At 31.3% G+C, this 19390-nt stretch overlaps 2 protein-coding genes across 3 annotated transcripts; both read left to right on the plus strand.

Moving 5' to 3' along the window:
- Positions 1 to 5257: 5257 nt before the first annotated feature.
- Positions 5258 to 8618, plus strand: LOC105775069 (COP9 signalosome complex subunit 3). The gene is given in 12 exon segments (XM_052621553.1): positions 5258 to 5450; positions 6459 to 6574; positions 6675 to 6921; positions 6995 to 7052; positions 7153 to 7242; positions 7391 to 7456; positions 7598 to 7648; positions 7650 to 7688; positions 7804 to 7962; positions 8039 to 8160; positions 8300 to 8354; positions 8441 to 8618. Coding segments are annotated over 12 exon segments (1257 nt in total). The 5' UTR covers positions 5258 to 5265; the 3' UTR covers positions 8510 to 8618.
- Positions 8619 to 10215: 1597 nt separating this feature from the next.
- LOC105778319 (cytochrome c1-2, heme protein, mitochondrial) lies at positions 10216 to 13595 on the plus strand. 2 transcript variants are annotated; one of them, XM_012602005.2, is made up of 8 exons: positions 10216 to 10359; positions 10802 to 10872; positions 11470 to 11678; positions 12055 to 12334; positions 12416 to 12487; positions 12852 to 12968; positions 13083 to 13148; positions 13231 to 13595. In XM_012602005.2, the coding sequence occupies exons 2-8, from the start codon at positions 10816 to 10818 to the stop codon at positions 13345 to 13347; spliced, it is 918 nt and encodes a 305-aa protein (XP_012457459.1). In that variant the 5' UTR covers positions 10216 to 10359; positions 10802 to 10815; the 3' UTR covers positions 13348 to 13595. The 2 variants fall into 2 exon arrangements, with proteins under 2 accessions (XP_012457459.1, XP_012457460.1); XM_012602006.2 differs by having other exon boundaries at positions 10225 to 10257.
- Positions 13596 to 19390: the final 5795 nt, after the last annotated feature.

Consider the following 19390-nt stretch of genomic DNA (forward strand, 5'->3'; position numbering starts at 1 on the left):
ATCTCGATCTGATTTTTCTTGCTCGGCCCTCCCAATAGCAAATAGGAAAATGGCACTTTAACTCTTTTAAATCTTATAAAATTATAAGTTAATAAATAGTTAAATTACATTTTGACCCAAAATAATAAAAAATTAATATAATTTTTTTAAAAATTATAATAAATATAAGTTAATATAATTTTAACACATATTTCTCCCCAAAATATAGCTTCGCCCCTGCACCTATGGCTCTCCACCGAGTGAATTATCTTCAACTGCCATATCTTCTTACGTGTATTAATAATTATTATAAAACCATTAGTTCTGTAATTTATTAACTTAAATAATTTCATCTTTCTCATCTTCATTAAATGTTTAATGTTGTTGTTCTACACTGACACATGACGGTATGAAATGCGATCTAAGAAGCGCTCTCGAATGACCCTCGATTAGTACTACTAGCCATCCGCACGTTTAGCATCTCCATTACACCACCCGTTTTCAGTGACAAGCTCTTATCTTTAGGAGGAAACCATTAAGAGACTATTGAGGCATAATAATCTTGTATTACCTCAATAAAAGAAATGTCAAAGTAAATTCTATTGATGACAATCAGGTTATAACAAACCTATCAACCTGATTAATGACGTGGCTCTACCAGGCAAAGGGACCTTTCTCCTATACCCCAGCACACGATATTGAAGGGATCTCTTCCCCAACTCCTAGATGAATAATTTTCATCGTTGAATTTATCTAATAAATAATTAAAATTGTATTTTAAATTTTTTAATTTAATTTTTTAGGATAATAGTATTTAGAATAAATTAACCAAAAAGATTTCAAAAAATATTACACTCTTGCTTTGCCAAACATTTTAAGTATTTTTTTTTTGTCTTAATTTCAAAATTGATAAATTGATCCTTTTTAAAAATGAAGTAATTTAATCTTGGTCAATTTGAAAGTGAATAACTAAGCACAATTCATCACGACATTAATATTTTCTGTCAATTTGCTCAAACATTTATTAGTATAATAATAAATTTAAACCTCAAAATTTACACATTTAGTCAATTTGCTCCTAATTTAACAAATTTAGTCCGCAACATTTGTATAAATGTGTAAATGTTGAGGCTAAATTTGTTGATTTTTTTTAGAATCAAGGTCAAAATGACAAAATATGTAAGCATCAAAAGCATCAAAGACTAAATTTGTTATTATACCAATCAAAATTATGTACAATTGACGGAAGACATTAACGTCATAATTGATTGTCCTTAGTTGCTCACTTTCGAAATTGACAAGAATTAAATTGTTTCGATTTTTTTAGAGGGGTCAGCTTGCTCAATTTCAAATTTGAGAGGGTCTAAAGAGGTCTTTTTACCTTTGTTTTTTTTAATTTTTTTCATAGATTCTTTTATACAACTAATTTTAATAGAATTAATAATTTTACTAGAAATTCTATTATACGTGTATACGTGTGAAAACCACTTATTAAGAATAGAAATGCGTGTTTAAAAATAACATATAATAAATAATGAAATGTATGGTTTGTAACTAATTAATAATAACACATGAAATGTGTATGATATTAAAATAAAAATAGATTAAATTGTAAGTAAAACGAAATTTAAACATATAAATACATTATATTAAGAATATTAAATGAGTACAATTGTTTATCATAGTGTTGTGATCGATTCTAAGTTAGTGTCGAGTTAATTTGTGACACCAATTCAATCAATAACATTATTAATACTAGAAATTCTATCTCGCTTATATGTGTGAAAACTACATATTTAGAATATATGAGTGTGTTTAAAATAATATACATTAAATAATAAAATGTATGGTTTGAAAATAATTAATAATAACACATTCAATATGTACAACATTAAAATGAAAAAATATATTAAATTATGAGTAAAACAAAATTTAAACATGTAAATACATCATTACTAAATGAACTACAATTGTTTTGCTTTGTCATGATCTTGAGCAATGACATCGCCACCTAGAATTTTGCTTTGTTTCTTGTTGCAACGTCAGATGTCCCACGTCACGACGTGACTCACTGTTTTCACAAGAATCAACCTGTTACAAGTTCAAAAGGACCTAAAATTCCATATATACATTTCATTCAACCAATTCACCTATTCCGCAACCGCATATGATACAAAACATACCAAAACGATACATTGAAATAGCATTTAAACAACTAAGTTCCAAGTTTAACAATTTCAATACAAAACCGACTTAAAACCCTAGGTAAATGCCATTTACAATAAAAAAAGGGTACTTTACAAACTTTGTTGAGTCGGAAACGATCGCCTGGATGCTGGCTTCAATTCCCAGGGTTTCAAGAGATACCTAAACCTAAGCATAGAGAAAACAACCCGTACACTAAACAATAAGGCTCAATAGTACTTACATAATTCAAGATATTTCAATTTAGTACAAAAAACATAACACAAAGCATATAAACTCAAAATGTAGCCTACATATGTCCTTATACATGTACAATATAAAAAACATGCATAACTTATTTGGTAAAATTTGGTAAGTAAGTTTACCAAAATTTTCAACATTGTCATTCATATTTTACTTCTATTAATTATCTTTCAATTACAAACAACACAAGATATTAATCCAACCAGTCTATTTAAATCATTCCATTACTTAGCTCATACTTACCGGTTAATCCAATTTTGGAGTCTACTGAGTCGTTCACATTTGTTTCGGCCTTTAAGGCTCGATTCCCTTTTTTGCTTTGAACATTAAGATGTTTACCTTCTGTTTCAATTTCATATATGCACACATTTAAATTCTAAGCATTATATTAGTTCATTCTATTATAAACAATCAAACATAGTATTATCAATCCCTATTAACACAACTCGAACGGATGCACGAATCGTCCAACCAACACACCAACTAGCACCGAAGTGCAATAATAGAATAATTGAGTAAGAAAAACTGGCACGTAACGTGAATACTAGTACTTGAGATGCATCTTGGTGCATGAAGCTCGTACTAATGCATGAAGTGCATCTCGACGCATAAGCACATAAACCTGTACACAATCCAATCCTATGGCATGCCAACTATATCCGACTCAGCCTGACTAGTTAATAGGGTATTAACGTTCAATTCATATTCCATAGTCACAATTCATCAACCTATCATGTAACACAACATATCTCAATTTAATTTCATACCAATTATTACATATCAATTAATTACACCATTTTCTATTCTATTCAATTTAGTCCCTGTTCGATGTAAAATCTTAAACATAACAATTCAATAAAAAATTTCATATTATTGCAATGAACTCATCCTAATAACTCATCATCCAATAAATATGTATACTAAATCAAGTAATTCTATCGCAAATCATAAAAGTACAAACCGAGGTTTTGCGCGTCACTCGTCGACGATTTTTGATTTTCCTCTCCCTCTCGACGAATCGGTGTTGCCATTAGCTACGAATACTCACAAAACATATTACATTATCAATTTCTAGCCAGATCAGAATCAAATATCAAATTTCACAAAATTTTCAATTTATTCAATTTAGTCTCTAAAACCGGAACCAGCATAACTTTCAATATAAAGCCTCGAATTAAAATCTGATTTCACCAAAACTCATTAGGGACCCTCTATTTTGAATCCCTACCAAAAATTCATGAAAATTTTCATTTTATTCAATTTGGTCTCTAATTTACGAAACTAACAATTAAGTTTTACAATTTAGTCATTTTCTTATACTGAGCTTAATTTCTGACAATTTAACACCAAAATCATTCAATTCTCTATCATGGAACTTTCTAAAACTCTAATACTTTTACTGGTTTGTACATGAGTTAGCTAAATCAAGCTCTCATGATTCAATTTCCATAAAAATCAAAGAAAAATAGCTAGGGACATATTTGAAATTAAAGCCAAAACCTCAAAAACCCTTTGCTATGATGTTTTCTCTTCTTTCTTTTTTTCTTTAGAATCGGTGCAGAAGAAGAAATTCTTCTTTCCATCGCACATACATATATATACTTGGATTAGTTTGTAAATTAGTTTAATTAATCATGTATTTACTAAATAATTCTTAATTAACCTAAGTTAATAACTAATTAAGCATGACATCCACTAACATATAATTTAACCTGGTATAATTTATGTTTTAAACCTTTTGTTAATTGTAATTTAAGTCCCCAAGCCATTTACTAATTAAAATTTATAATGATTAGATTTTACAATTTAGTCCCTAGACCCTAATTATTCACGATTTTGGCTAAATGGCTTAACAAATTTTCAATTCAATAATGCTATTACTCCATAAATATCTCTATTAAATATTTACAGACTCGGCTTATGAAAACGAGGTCTCAAAATCGTATTTTCCGACACCACTAGAAACTGGGTCGTTAAAAATTCAATCAACAACATTATCAATAAAAAATTCTATCATACGCGTATGCGTGTAGAAACTATGCAATTAGAACATAAATGCTAGTTTAAAAATAACATACAATAAATAATGAAACGCATCTGTTTGAAACTAATTAATAATAAGATATGAAATATGTATGATATTAAAATGAAAAAAATTAAATTGTAAGTAAAATAAAAATTTAAACATGTAAATACATCATAATAAGAATACAAAATGCGCTACAATTGTTTATTATGGTTTTGCATCAATCTTAAGGTAGTGTGGAGTTCACTTATGACATCAACTCAATCAACAATATTATCAATATATATAATTGATCGAGGTAATAAACTATGCATAATACTGATTCAAATGTAAATATTTTATTGAATAAAGTTTTGGTTTAGTGATAAAGTTAATGTTTTATTGATGTAAATAGTATGAGTTTAAATCAAACCACATGAAATTTTGGTGAGATTTTATTTTTAAAATAAAAAGAGTAAACCTTTGAATATATAACTTATTTTAACTAAAAAAATATTTTCGTAAATTTTTAACCGAATTGATGTCCGATCGATTGACTCAATAAAACCTTTCTTTTTATTACCATCAACAACTTTAATGGTATAGATGTGGAAAATCATCAAATACGAATACTATAAAAACAAAATTTTATTCTTCTTTTCATATAAATAAATAAAAACTAATTAAACTGCAAAGCTAAGAAATAGGATGCATCAGAGAGATTTATGGGGTATTGTATATATTTAACCGGAAGACAAAAACCAATCTTTTGATTAGTTTTGTTCGGTGTATCCGAGTTGAATCGATCAGAAAACTCAGCTGCGAGAGGAGGTATGAACTCAGTGGAAGGTTTAGTGACTCAAATCCAGGGGCTATCAAGCACTGCCTCTGATGTTTTAATGCTGCAAAATTTGCTTAAACAAGCTAATGATTCCCTCCATGCCGAGTCGACTCGGTTGTTGCCTTTTCTCGACCAACTGGACCCTTCCAAGCACTCTCTCGGTTACCTCTATTTCCTGTGAGTTATTTTCTATGTAAAATTTTGTTTTTTGTTGACTCTTGGTCTTTTTTAGAATTTGATGTTTGGTTGCTGAGAAATAAAGAAATATAAAATCTATTTTATATATATATATTTTTATGTTTAGGATGAAAAACACAAGAATTGAAGATTTTACAAAATCAATGAATTCATATATACTTTCACATTTAATTTTATTCTTGATTATCTTATCTGACAAATCATAATTTGTTAAGTTTTATATTAAAGTTTTATGATTCTAACAACCATGATATGGTATTATTGTTAAAAACTGCAAACAAAATTTATGCATGTAGTCGTACATATATATACATGTTAATAATGCATATGTTATGTTAAGGGCCATATATCCGTTCTTTTAATATTTTGCGTACTGTGTTATTATTGTGATTCATTTTAGAGAGAAAATAAAAATTGTGCTCTTGTGTTATATTAAATATTTTGTTATATTAGTTCAATTTTTTTAAAGAAACATTTAATTCTTAGTTTTTTAAAAAATCGTGTAGTGTAAACGTTGACTTTAAGAGAACTTGGCATTAATAATTGAGTCCAGGTTCTCAAAACAATGTATGTATCAATAACTGAGTTGTTTCAAGCGAAATTAATGGAGTTACGAAACGCGAAAAATCATATTTTTGATGTCACTCTTCTGTTCTAGTGAATACCTTGAAAAAATAAAAATAAAATAAATAGTTAATAATGTCAGTTAATAGGATCAGATTCTTAATGCAACTCTTCAGCTCCTTAATTTTGTTTTGTCTCTTTATTTTGACTTTTGAATTTTGTTTCGATTTTCTTGCAGAACTATGTACTTAATTTATTGTGAGGCTTTGATGTCTTCATGTGCTTTTCAGCAAACCATTTAATGCTCCTTTGTTTTCTAAGGATAAATTACTTTCTTAATCATTCTAAATAGAGATTATTTTTGTTTTAATCATTCCAAATTTTTCTTTACTCCATAAAGAAATTTGATTAATGGTTGAACAGTGAGGCATGTACTGCTGGTCCAATTACAAAAGAGCAAGCTAGTTCATATGTGCTAATCATTGCTAGGTTTCTCAGTTCATGTGTTTCCGAGCAAATTCGGTTGGCTTCTCATAAGTGTATAACTCTTACTTTGAATCAAATTATATATTAAGATTACCAAATTCTCTGCTTGTTTCATGTTGGTATTGTTGATGTTGATCTCAACATGACTGCCAGTTATATCTGTTTGTAAGAGGTTCAAGGACCAACTTGTGTTACTCGGAGAGCCCTTGCGTGGGGTTGCTCTGATGCTGACGGCTATTCGGAAGTTTCAGTCATTGACCGAACATTTGACTGCTTTACACCCGGAGTTTCTTTTGCTTTGTTTGCTTGCAAAGTCCTATAAGACCGGTCATTCCGTTCTGGAAGAAGATATCTTCGAGGTTGATCAGCCAAAGGACCTTTTCCTCTATTGCTATTATGGGTTGGTTGCTTCTCAATCTACTCAATTTGCATCTCCAATTGTGCATCTAATGTTACAATCTATAACTTTACAGAGGCATGATATGCATTGGACAAAAGCATTTTCAGAAAGCATTGGAGCTTTTACACAATGTATGTTGTTTCACTAGTGCTCTGTTTTTAATTATTGGTCAAATATGAAAATTACGAAAAAAGGGACTTTGAATTAGTCTATTGTTGGGTAATTGTCTAGGTTGTGACCGCTCCTATGTTTGCCGTCAATGCTATAGCCGTTGAAGCTTACAAAAAGTACATATTGGTCTCTCTTATTCTCCATGGACAGGTATGTTCTGCAATTGACATTAAATGTGCGGATGCCGTGGTTTGTAAGAGAATAATTTCATCATTTTTGACAAAAATTCGTACTTGCAAGTTCTTCTTCGTCTCTGAATGGTGATTTGTTGTACGGTTTTCGGTTCTTTCGGTTACAGTTTTCTACCAGCCTCCCCAAGTATTCTTCTTCGGCTGCTCAGAGAAATTTGAGGAGCTTATGTCAGGTCCGAATAATTTCTAAGACTACTACTCATACCGAATTTGAAGAAGATAAAATAAAATCATAGACTTATACCTACATAATAATAAAAAATGAAGTTCAGTACTTAATTGTCTGAATTCTTACATGTTTGCTCCTTGAGCAGCTATATTTTGATATGGAAAATAGTTATAGCAATGGAAAAATTGGGGACTTAAGAGACATATGTACAGTCAAACAAGGAGAGATTTGAACATGTGAGTGCTCACTCTCGAGTGTGAGTGATGGATGCTGATATGTGTCCAGCGGACACATCCAGAGTTGTAGTTACATTTTCTGACCATCTGATAGAGGCTTTGTATTTTTTATCAGGACAACAATCTAGGGTTGGTGAAGCAGGTGGTATCATCGTTGTATAAGCAAAATATCCAGAGATTGACCCAGACATACTTAACTCTCTCCCTTCAGGACATTGCCAGCACGGTGCAACTGAGTAGCGTTCGAGAGGCGGAAATGCATGTTCTTCAAATGGTAATTCCTGTTTCAGTTAATTTAAGACTGCGGCTTCGTATTTAACATGTTGCCTAGTTTTGATATCAATTTATAGATTCAAGATGTTGAGATATATGCAACCATCAACCAGAAGGATGGGATGGTCAGATTCCTAGAGGATCCTGAACAATATAAGACCATTGAAATGATCGAGCGAATTGACTCATCGATCCAAAGGTATGATTCAATATATGAATGTTATTAATTGTGACAATATCCGGACATGAGTGAAGGAATATGACATTTAAGGTCGATATAATGTCTGATGGTCATGAATAAAAGCATTAATAAAGGTGTTTTGTGTGTTGTGTTACAGGTTGATGATCCTGTCGAAGAAGATAACACTTACGGATCCATCGTATCTATCTAAGGTGAGGTTGCCATTTTTGTTCATCAAAACAATTTCAGCTATCACTACGATTAGAAAGAACACCACATGATACTGCAAATAACTCAGGGTTGCCGAGAGCGACAGAAGTTCGATTTTGATGACTATGACAGTGTTCCTCAAAGGTTTAACGTATGAGTGCTGATTCATTTGCTGGAAATTGTTAAAAGAGGTGACGAATTTTTTTTGTTAATTATGTTTCAACTGTACTCTGGATTTTGGTCTTATAATAAGTGAGATTTTTGAACATTGTAATGGAAGAGTTTAGCTTTTGCACATAAATACATTCAATTGATTTCATGTAACGCCCTGTTTCTCGCAAAAAAAAAAAAGTTAATATAATATTTGGTACATGAACTTCACACTTTTTCTAATTTGGCATCTAAACTTTTTTTGGTCAAATTTGGTACTCAAACTTGACACTTTTTCTTAAGTTGGTACTTAATCTTTTTGGAGTCCAATTTGGTACTGAACTTGACTCTTTTTCTTAATTTGGTACCTAATCTTTTTTTTATTCGATTTGGTACTTAAACTTATCAAACGTTTTACAAATTACTCCAATATACGAACAACGTTATTTTTTTTATGAGGTAGCAAAATAACCAATGTTATATTAAGCCTAGATATTTTAGTTCCATATAAATTGAAAAAGCTTTTCTTTTTCTTTGGCTTAATATAACATTTGGTACTTGAACTTGACACTTTTTCTTAATTTGGTACTTGAACTTGGCATTTTCCCTAATTTGGTAGCTAAACTTTTCTTAAGTTCAATTTGGTACCTAAATTTATTAAATGTTATACAAATTACACAATACACTAACGGTGCTAAAAACCAAATCAAAAGAAATTCTTTATTTTCAATTAATAATTAATTAATTAAACAAATAAAGCTAAAAGTAATTGAACATATAAAATACAAAAAAATCATATTATTTATCACATGTCGGTCATACATTGATTATTTTTATTGCCTCATAAAAAACAACATTGTTAGTATATTGGAGTAATTTGTAAAAAGTTTGACAAGTTCAAGTACCAAATCGAATAAAAAAAGATTAGATACCAAATTAGAAAAAAGAGTCAAGTTCAGATACCAAATTAGACCCCAAAAAAGATTAAGTGCCAACTTAAGAAAAAGTGTCAAGTTTGAGTACCAAATTGGACAAAAAAAAAGTGTCATTCCGGCAATCTATTGAACAAATAAAGCTAAAAGTAATTGAACATATAAAATACAAAAAAATCATATTATTTATCACATGTCGGTCATACATTGATTATTTTTATTGCCTCATAAAAAACAACATTGTTAGTATATTGGAGTAATTTGTAAAAGTTTGACAAGTTCAAGTACCAAATCGAATAAAAAAAGATTAGATACCAAATTAGAAAAAAGAGTCAAGTTCAGATACCAAATTAGACCCCAAAAAAGATTAAGTGCCAACTTAAGAAAAAGTGTCAAGTTTGAGTACCAAATTGGACAAAAAAAAGTGTCATTCCGGCAATCTATTGTTTTTTGCAACCCAATCAGCAACCTAGTTAGTGAAAATACAAAGGACTTTTCTCGAAAGGAAAAAAAGTATAAAGATTAATTGTACAATTTAATCTAAAAATTTTATTTGAAATGATGATATTAATATGTCGTATTAATTTATTGTTACACCGTTAATAAAATTAAGGGCTTATTGTCCTCAACCTAACATATTGTTAGTGACGAAAAGGTAATTTTAAAAAATTTAATGACCAAAATATAATTTCAAACAAACATAAGCAACTAAACCTAAAATTTAACCTTAAAAAAAGTATTAGCGAGCGAAATTCAAATATTTTAATCGAACCAAAAAATAATTTGTCTGAATTTTCGGAAGATCGGTGAAGACTCGACCAAAGTCTGATTTTCCTTTAACTACTTCTCATTTTGGCCTCTCTTTTTTTTTTTAGTTTTATTTTCCATTTTTTCGTTTTAGTTGATTTGGGATTCCTCTGATCAAGTCAGTTCGCTCTTTCTCTTCTCTCATCTTTGGGTTTATATTTTCTTTATTTATTTTATTCACAGTGTATGGATCTGCCATTAGATCCTCACCTTGTTAGGGTTTCTCAAGTGTTCCTTTTTGTACTTAAGCTGAACCATTTTGGGTCCTTTCTGCTATTCTTTTAATTTGTGTTTTTCATTTTTCTATGCTAAAAATCCAAACATATGACATTTTTTCTGCGTGTATGGTCATTTATCTTATGAATTTACCCAAACCCAGTTGTTTGAAGGCTTTAAAAATCCTCACTTTTTGGAGAATTAATGAATATTTGACTGAAAAGGGAGCCTTTTAGGAGTTTTCCAATATATTTCATATGAATTCTCTGTTTAATTTATTCTGCTTTTTTAATGTTATTTTTATTTAGATTGTTTTTCTTATTGATATTTAGCCAATTTCACAGGAATATCAGCTAAAATGGCTGGACGATTGATCCACCAGGTTTTAACGAGGAAACTTCAGTCTCAATCTACTGTAAGACGTTTCGCCCTTTCCTGATGTTCACATTATCTATATAATGCTGCTCCGGTTCTTTATTTTTCTTACCCGAACCCAACACTCGAGTCTGACACGTAGATATGACCTCCAAGGAACCTTTAAATAGATGAAACAAATCCGTAGCACGTCCTGACCTTGCACGTGGTAGACCATATTCGTATCCGACACTCGAACTGAGTAACATAGGATATTGTACTGTACTTACACGTGGAATGAACATATGAAGACACTGTAATTTACATAGTTCTTTCTGGATTTTCTTAGATAATCTAGGAAATTGAGCTACACGTCTTTGCCTTTGAATAATAATAATAAGTTTATATGAGGATTCTTTTTGTCTGATTATGTATGATTCAATTGTGTGTCCTTCATGGTTTGCAACTAAATGGAAAATATAATTTCACCTATGTTTTTAACGCCCCTATTCAACACATTTTTGGACATGAGTACGAGGCTATGATCCTCCAAGAACTTTCCAAACATATAGAACAACTCGGGAAAAAAAAATCATGCCTGTTCCTGAAACTCATAGCTGAGTCTGAGTAACATATATTTTCGCATGTTTTTTTACAGGTTCCGACCTTTTCATGGTTTACATCAAGAAAATTTAATGAGGAAGCAAGATATGCTGGTATGAGGACAGTTGCACTTCTTGGAGCTGGTATTTCTGGTTTTCTAGGTTTTGCAACAATAGCGTCAGCTGATGAGTCAGAACATGGGTTAGAAGCTCCGAATTATCCTTGGCCTCACAGTGGCATCCTCAGCTCATATGACCATGCTTCGTAAGTTTTACGCCTCTCCTTACTTAACCGAATAAACTTTCAAAAAGGTTCTCCAAATATGAATCTTAATGATCCACAATATACAGTTGAAACTTGAAACCAGGTTATCAGCCTATCACTTAAGTTTGAGACCATCAAGTCTTCAAATTAGTGATGGTTTCTTCCTCTTTAGCTTCTATGACGTCCCATTCTCTGCTCAAGGAGAAACGTCGTAAATCAGTTTCAGTGTCCGATTGCAAGAATAGGCTGCTTCTCTTCCCTAGGAGTCAAATTAAAATCTTTCGGCATAATTCTGATATTAGGTTAAGCATTGATAAAATATTTTAAGTTTATAGTACACAGTGTTCGTGATGTTAGATTGATTTTGAATGATCAGGATTCGTCGTGGACACCAGGTTTACCAACAAGTGTGTGCATCCTGCCACTCTATGTCTCTAATATCTTTCCGTGATTTGGTGGGTGTTGCATACACAGAGGAGGAGACAAAGACTATGGCAGCTGAGATTGAGGTGGTTGATGGACCTAATGACGAGGGTGAGATGTTTACTCGTCCCGGTAAACTCAGTGACCGGTTTCCTCAGCCGTATGCAAATGAAGCAGCAGCTAGGTTTGCTAATGGAGGAGCTTATCCTCCAGATCTAAGTCTCATTACCAAAGTAATTCTTGCCTTGATTTTTACATAACCATGGAAATTATGGATATACATCACTGAGGTGTCTTACTTTTTATTCTTTCAGGCTCGTCATAATGGTCAGAATTATGTGTTTGCCCTTTTAACTGGTTACCATGATCCTCCTGCTGGTGTTACGGTAAATTTTGTCTTACACTATCTTGCATAACACGGCATTACAAATATTGAATATTAGATCTCTATATCTTTTGTAAAAAGTGATTTAGGCGATCATATTTCTTCTAAAGCCGGGATGAAGTTTCATCTCTCTTTGTATTTGGTCCGTGTTAACTGCTGCTCTTCAATGAGAAATGCTATTGCTTTTGGATATAGACATAATTCCAAAATGAAGCATTGGTGTCACTTGACTATGAATCTTTCTGTTGAATAACTTTTGTATGCATGTTGCGTATGACATGAATTTACACGTTGTTAGGCTAAACATATCTGGTCTCCAATGAATTGGTTGAAAAAATAATTACTCATTGCCCCCAACTCTATAGATTCGAGAGGGGTTACACTATAACCCGTACTTTCCCGGGGGAGCAATTGCCATGCCTAAAATGCTTATTGATGGTGCTTTAGAGTATGAAGATGGCACGCCTGCAACTGAAGCTCAGGTTGGTTTTAACTTTTCTGTTTCTTTCATATTGCCATTCTGTTCGAAAACCCTTCAATGTATTGCATCCTTTTTTGGCGTATATGGCTCACACTTCAGTATTGTCATCATGTAGATGGGGAAAGATGTGGTTACATTTTTGTCATGGGCAGCCGAACCTGAAATGGAAGAAAGGAAGCTGGTGTGTATTATTATAACAAACGATTCATCGACCAACTTTTGCTGAATGAACCTATTTCTGACATTTGTGTCATCTAATGCAGATGGGTTTTAAATGGATATTTTTGTTGTCATTGGCATTGCTTCAAGCTGCTTATTATCGGCGGTTGAGGTGGTCGGTTCTCAAATCTCGCAGGCTGGTCTTAGATGTTGTCAACTAGCAGTCCCCCGGTTTCTGTCATGCTAATCTGCTTTTCTGCGGATTTGGCAATAATAGAATTTTGGGATTATCTAGCTTCTGCCCTGACCAATTACCGGTTCTTTCTCTCAAATGTTAATGGAGTGACCTGAGAAGAAATAAGAACAGCATACATCAAGTTTTGCTTTGAAACATGAAGTTTTGTTTAGTTCATTCTTTTCAATGCTCTCTTTATGATAATGGCCATGAAACACATTTGTTTTGGTAAAACAGTGAGGCGTTCTTAATATTTTCATTCATTGCCCAAAACATGAAACCATCAGAAAGCAACACCTTAGGAAATTTAATAATTTTAAAAAATTATAGACCAAATCAAAATAGTAGTGCAGCAGCAGGGTCATATGCTCCCTTTTTGTCCAAAAGGCTCCTTTCAACTCAACTAAGAATGCCACAACCTCCCTCTTAGCCTTTGGCAATCCTTTATTTATTGCAAAAAATGAAGTTGCTCCTCTAAGTCTATTTCAACAACTTCCAGTATGTTTCTTCAGTTGCAACATAAAAAACAACGCAGCAGTAGCACCATCAATACATGAAAATTATTTCGGTTTGCAATTTGTTCCATTTTATTATTCTATTAGTTTTCCGAATAAGAGTTCAAGAAGATGGAATAAGATTGTTATGCGAAAATATGAAATGAGAGAAAGGCTAGGAGAAATATCCAACCTACTGTAGTGATTTTATTCAATAATTTACTCGGTATAATTATTGGCTTGAGCCCATACCCTTACAACGATTGATAATTGTAGCTTCAAAATCGAACTCAAAATTGTTACGATTACTTTCCCATAAACTTCACAATACAATACGTATAACTCTCCAAAAGAAAGCAAATAATGCCAAAAGGCACACCTAGCTATGCTATACCGCAGTCTAGGCTTTGTATAATCTCATCTCAAGTCGGACAAGGATACTTGAAGTAAATCTAAGATAATAAGAAATGTTAGTCAAAGTTGAATCCTTAAATTCTGTCATCCATGCTGTCACATAAAAGAAAATTAAAACTCTTTTAAATCTAGTTTCCTTGTACATAAAAACATGTCCATTTCGTCCTCCACTTAATACTTAATATCCAATTATCCTCTCCACTAATTACATTATGTGACAAACTCCGCTACCAATTATTAGTACATCTCGCTGTAAGTTGTGACAACCTGTTGCAGTATACTATACGCTCACAAGCTTTAGCACAAGTAGGAACTAACAAAAGAAGTTTATAAATTTCGAGTTTAACCTACACCTACAGGGGTCAACCTCATAAATACTGTAAAAAAGAAAGATTTTTAAACTAAAAATTTGTTAATTCAAGTGTCATGCTAAGCCATTTTAAATAATAAAAATATGAGTATAAAAATTCAACTATCAATTATTCATTAAAGAAAAAAAGAAGAAGACAATTTGAATAACTAGATTAATGGGCTTCCAGAACCCAAAAAATTAATCATTGGACTTACTTTAGTGAATATCTTGAAAAATAAAAAACTTTTCCACATTTTCAACTATTCGAATTTGTTATTATGCCAACTTAAAAACAATCACTTCATCCTTCTATTAGCCATCTAATGGCTAGGTGACAAAAAAACACAATCTCGAATAATTAAGTGATTCAATTGTAACTTTTGGAGTTAAATGACCGGAATAAAACTTTAAAGAGTTGAGTGACCAAGGATGTAGTTTACTCAAAAATTAACGATACTTTATAGATTGGGTAAACTATAAAAATAGTCACCTAACTATTAACGTGTTTATATTATGATCACTTAAATTTAAAATTTTATTTTAGCCATTAATGTTATCAAATTTTAATATTTTGGTGGCTCTTCATTAAATCACTAACGAAAATCTTTTTTATTGGCATAATAATAAAAATTTCCTCCAATGTTTACAAGTTCTATTAATTTGATCCTAATTTGAAAAATCAATAAATTCAACCTCAACTTTATACATCTTGTTAATTTAATCTTGATTCTTAAAATTAAAAAAGTTAAAATACTTTAAAAATAAAAACTTAATTTATCGATAAAAATACATAAAATTATAAAATATTTATAAACAAATGAATGCTCATTTTTCAATTTCTCTAACATGAACTTTTTAATTGAAATAATAATTTTATTAAAAAATAATTTAAGGGAAAAAATCATGAAGAAAACTTAAACAGATTCAACTTTTTTCTTTTTTTCAACATTAGCGACCACAATGTTTAGGTTGGGTAAAAAACTAGAGCCTAAGGGCGAGTACAATTAGGGATATATGGGTGAAGATAAAGTCTTCGAGAGCCAATAGATGGAAGGTTTCGCAACCAATTCTTAATCGAATGGCATGACAAAGAAGGATATTGGAAATTGAGGAATTCATTGTAAGAGTTATTGGTGTTGATGGTTGTGGGCGAAGGTGGTGCCCAACGCTCGGTAAATTGGGCAAGGACTAAGGAATAAGACCATATGTATACTAAATAAATTATTATTTATAAAATAAAACTAAAGAATAAAAGTTTGAATTTGGTTTAAATGTGAGTTTTTTAAAATATTTTATTTATAAAATAGTATTTAATAAATAAATTTGATGTTAGAAAAATGGGTGTTCATTTATTTATAATTTTGTATGTATTTTTATCGAAAAATAAACTTTAATTTTTTTTTACTTTTTAAAGTTTTTAATATTTTTAAAATCAAGGCTAAACTAATGAATTAGTAAAATTGGTGGTTAAATTTGATAATTTTTTAAATTAGGATCACATTGATAGAATCAGTAAACACTAGACGCCTAAATTTGTTATTATAATGCCAATAAAAAAGCTTTGGTTAATTATTTACCAGATGAGTGGTCAAAGTATTAAATTTCGTTAATATTAGTGATAAAATTCTTTTTAAACTCAAGTGATCAAAACAAAACACGTTCAATAGTTTTTTTTAATCTAATTCAATTGTGAAAGTTTTTGAATCTATGTCCTCTTACACTTATAATAATACTAATATTAACTAAACTAAAACTCAATCGGTCGATAAACTTTTTTTTATATTCTACTAATATTAACTAAACTAAAACTCAATCGGTCGATAAACTTTTTTTTATATTCTACCCTTTAAATTAAATTGTCCACCAAGTATTAATGGCTGGATTTGATGACAGACGCAAAGAATCTAACCTAACCCCTTGTATTAGATACTGTTTGATTTGCTTAGATTTTATACCATCTTAAGGGTTTCGCCCTTGATGCTCAGTGTTGCGTGACTCACCCAAGAAACTAGCAATTTTTTTTTTGGTAGAAAAGTGTGGCCACTGGCCATAAATGATTATATTAAAATGTCAATTCTTTGTATAAGCATTTCTGTCTTCCCCTAAAATTTTTTGAATTAAGTTTGGTGATCCATTAATAATAATAGTCTTGGTGTACCATTATTTACATACATGGTCATTTGATCTGCAGTTATATTTTGAGATATTTAGATATGCCGAATTTTTATTTTTCAATTTCTTTAGAGTAAACTGTTAATTAAACGTAGTTCTACCAACCCATTAAAAGCAGCTCCACCAATTAGTATAGTCTCCACTAGAAGAGCGTTGCCACACTCAAATTTTAGGGTTTTTTACAGATATAAATTAAAAAAAATTAATACTAAAATAGGTTGTCAGATAGATTAATTACTGAAATTGTATGTTTTTTTTTTAATGGAGCCTATCTGAAAGGCACCAATGAATATTTTATATTAAATTTTTTTTAATGGCACCTATCTGACAGGCGCCAATGAATTTTTTATATTAAATTTTTTTCTTTTAATAAAATATCATTAATTTTTTTTCCCGGGTCATATAGTATAGATACAGAGTAGTTGTGCCTATCTCAGAGGCGCCAATGGTGGAGCTTATCTGACAGGCGCCAAAAGTTGTGCCATGTTGAGAGGCGCCAATGGTGGATTTTTTCCCTATATATACCCCCGAAACACATACATAAATTTTAGCAGAGGAACGGAAATAAGAAGATAGGGAGAAGAAAAAAAGAAAGGAAAACAAGAAGAAGGATAAGATATTTTGGTTTATTTCTTTTTAAATAGAATGTAGAGTATTGTTAGTAATTTTATTATTTGAAAGTTATTTTGTTAGGTTATTAATTTTGTTAGCTTCTGAATGAAAAAGTTTGCATTAAAAATTTTATGTAATTTTTTTACATTTCGAAACTGTTTTAAGAATTTTAAAATTTTTTTAACAGATCTAGTATTAAAGATGGAGAATCAATTTTTTGTATGCGTTTATTTCGATGGAGAAATTTTGACAACAACCGTGGGATATATATTTGAATGTCGCAAATAAGTAGCAATGAGATTTAATAGAAATATCTCGTTTGATGATATGAAGGAAAAAATTAGTGAAAAAATTTATAGATGTTGTGGGAGAAGGATATCAAAATTTTTCTACAAGTTTTCAGTTTCGACAGATCCAATAAAATTTATCGAAATGGAACTTGTAGACAATGAAGACGTGGTAACAATGGCCGCTCTTTATTGTGGGATTCGTAGCAACAAAAATGCACCGATTCAGTTATTTGCTAAGTTAGCAGGTGTGGAGGTGATTAAATGACAAAGTTACATATTTTATGTAATTAAATTGATTAATTTATGAGAGTGCACCACTAATTTTTTCCATGTTTTGTTGAATTTTGTGCAGGGATGCAATTTGGGGCTAAATAGAAGCAAAAGGAAACAATTGGGCTAGATTGAAGAAAGAAGCAAAGAAGGAGGGCCAAAGCAGAATTTTTCCAAGAATAATTAACTGGAATTGTTGACTTAGTGGGAGATTATTTTGGGATATTTTTTATATCATGGAATATTTTTCCTTGATTTTCTATACTAGTTGGCTCTTAATTTAGCAAGGCCGCTAGTATAAATAGAGGTTACATTGTTCATTTTAATCATCAATCAATTAAAATATCAAGCTTTCATCTTTCAATACATTCTCTCTTTTCTACTCACGAATTTGTTTGTTGTTTTTAGTTTCCTTTACTTTCAATCGATTAATTTCCAGCTTGTTACCACTTAAACCTTTTTCAATTTCCTTTTCAAACTTTCTTTCCATCTCTAGTAGCTAATTCACTTTATTACACCACCAAAATTCCAGCCCCCCAAACTAAATCACGCCACCCATTTCTTTCACCCATTTTACCTTATTTAATTTATCCAATACCAACATGCCCCAAACCTTAGCCAACTAAATTCATTTTCAGCTTTAGGTCGGAATTAGCCTCGTCAAAACCCGTGAGTTACGAACCCGAGCAAATTAATTCCTAAATTCCAGTACTTATTATTTCTCCGGATTAAGAGTATGATTTTGTCAGCTCATAAAGTCAGATCAACACTAAGTCAAAAAAGACGTCGTTTGAGTTAGTGTGGTTAGACGTACAGTTGGAATTCCGAAAGGAACGTTTCTAATCAGTTTTCTGTGAACACATTGGCGTGCCAAGTAGAGATAGCTGTTTGGTTCCATCAAAGGAAGTAGTAACCGGATTTAAATGTCTCACGCAGTTAAGGACATTGGTTCGAGCTAGGCTCTTCTAAAACGCAAGGCTGCCGGAGTTCTAAATCACGAACGTTTCGTGGTTGTTCGATCGGTAAGGGTTAGTTCTTGGACGTTCCATAACTAATTTACACAAGGAAGAGTTGGTGTCTGAGGCGTCCTTGGTAGCTATAACTAGCTTATTGGAAAAGAGGAGTTCATCTAATTTCGAGGATCAGTTTAAAGACGAGGAAAAATACGTGCCTAAAACTGACCTTATTCTAATTAATTTTTCTTCAAATTTATTTAACTGATTTTATTATTTCATTTTGAACTTTTACTTTTTACGCATTTTATTTGTTTATTTCAGGTTCCAGGTTTTCGATTTTATCCTCCCTCCTAATATCTTGGGCACGACAACTGCCCCGACATAAATCTGGTCAAGAGAGCAACAATTTGCAGTAAACCCAGTCTCTGAGGGATAGACCCTACTCCCTATACTGCTTAAATTGCAAATT

Source organism: Gossypium raimondii, chromosome 10 (assembly GCF_025698545.1).
Source record: "Gossypium raimondii isolate GPD5lz chromosome 10, ASM2569854v1, whole genome shotgun sequence".
NCBI lineage: Eukaryota > Viridiplantae > Streptophyta > Magnoliopsida > Malvales > Malvaceae > Gossypium > Gossypium raimondii.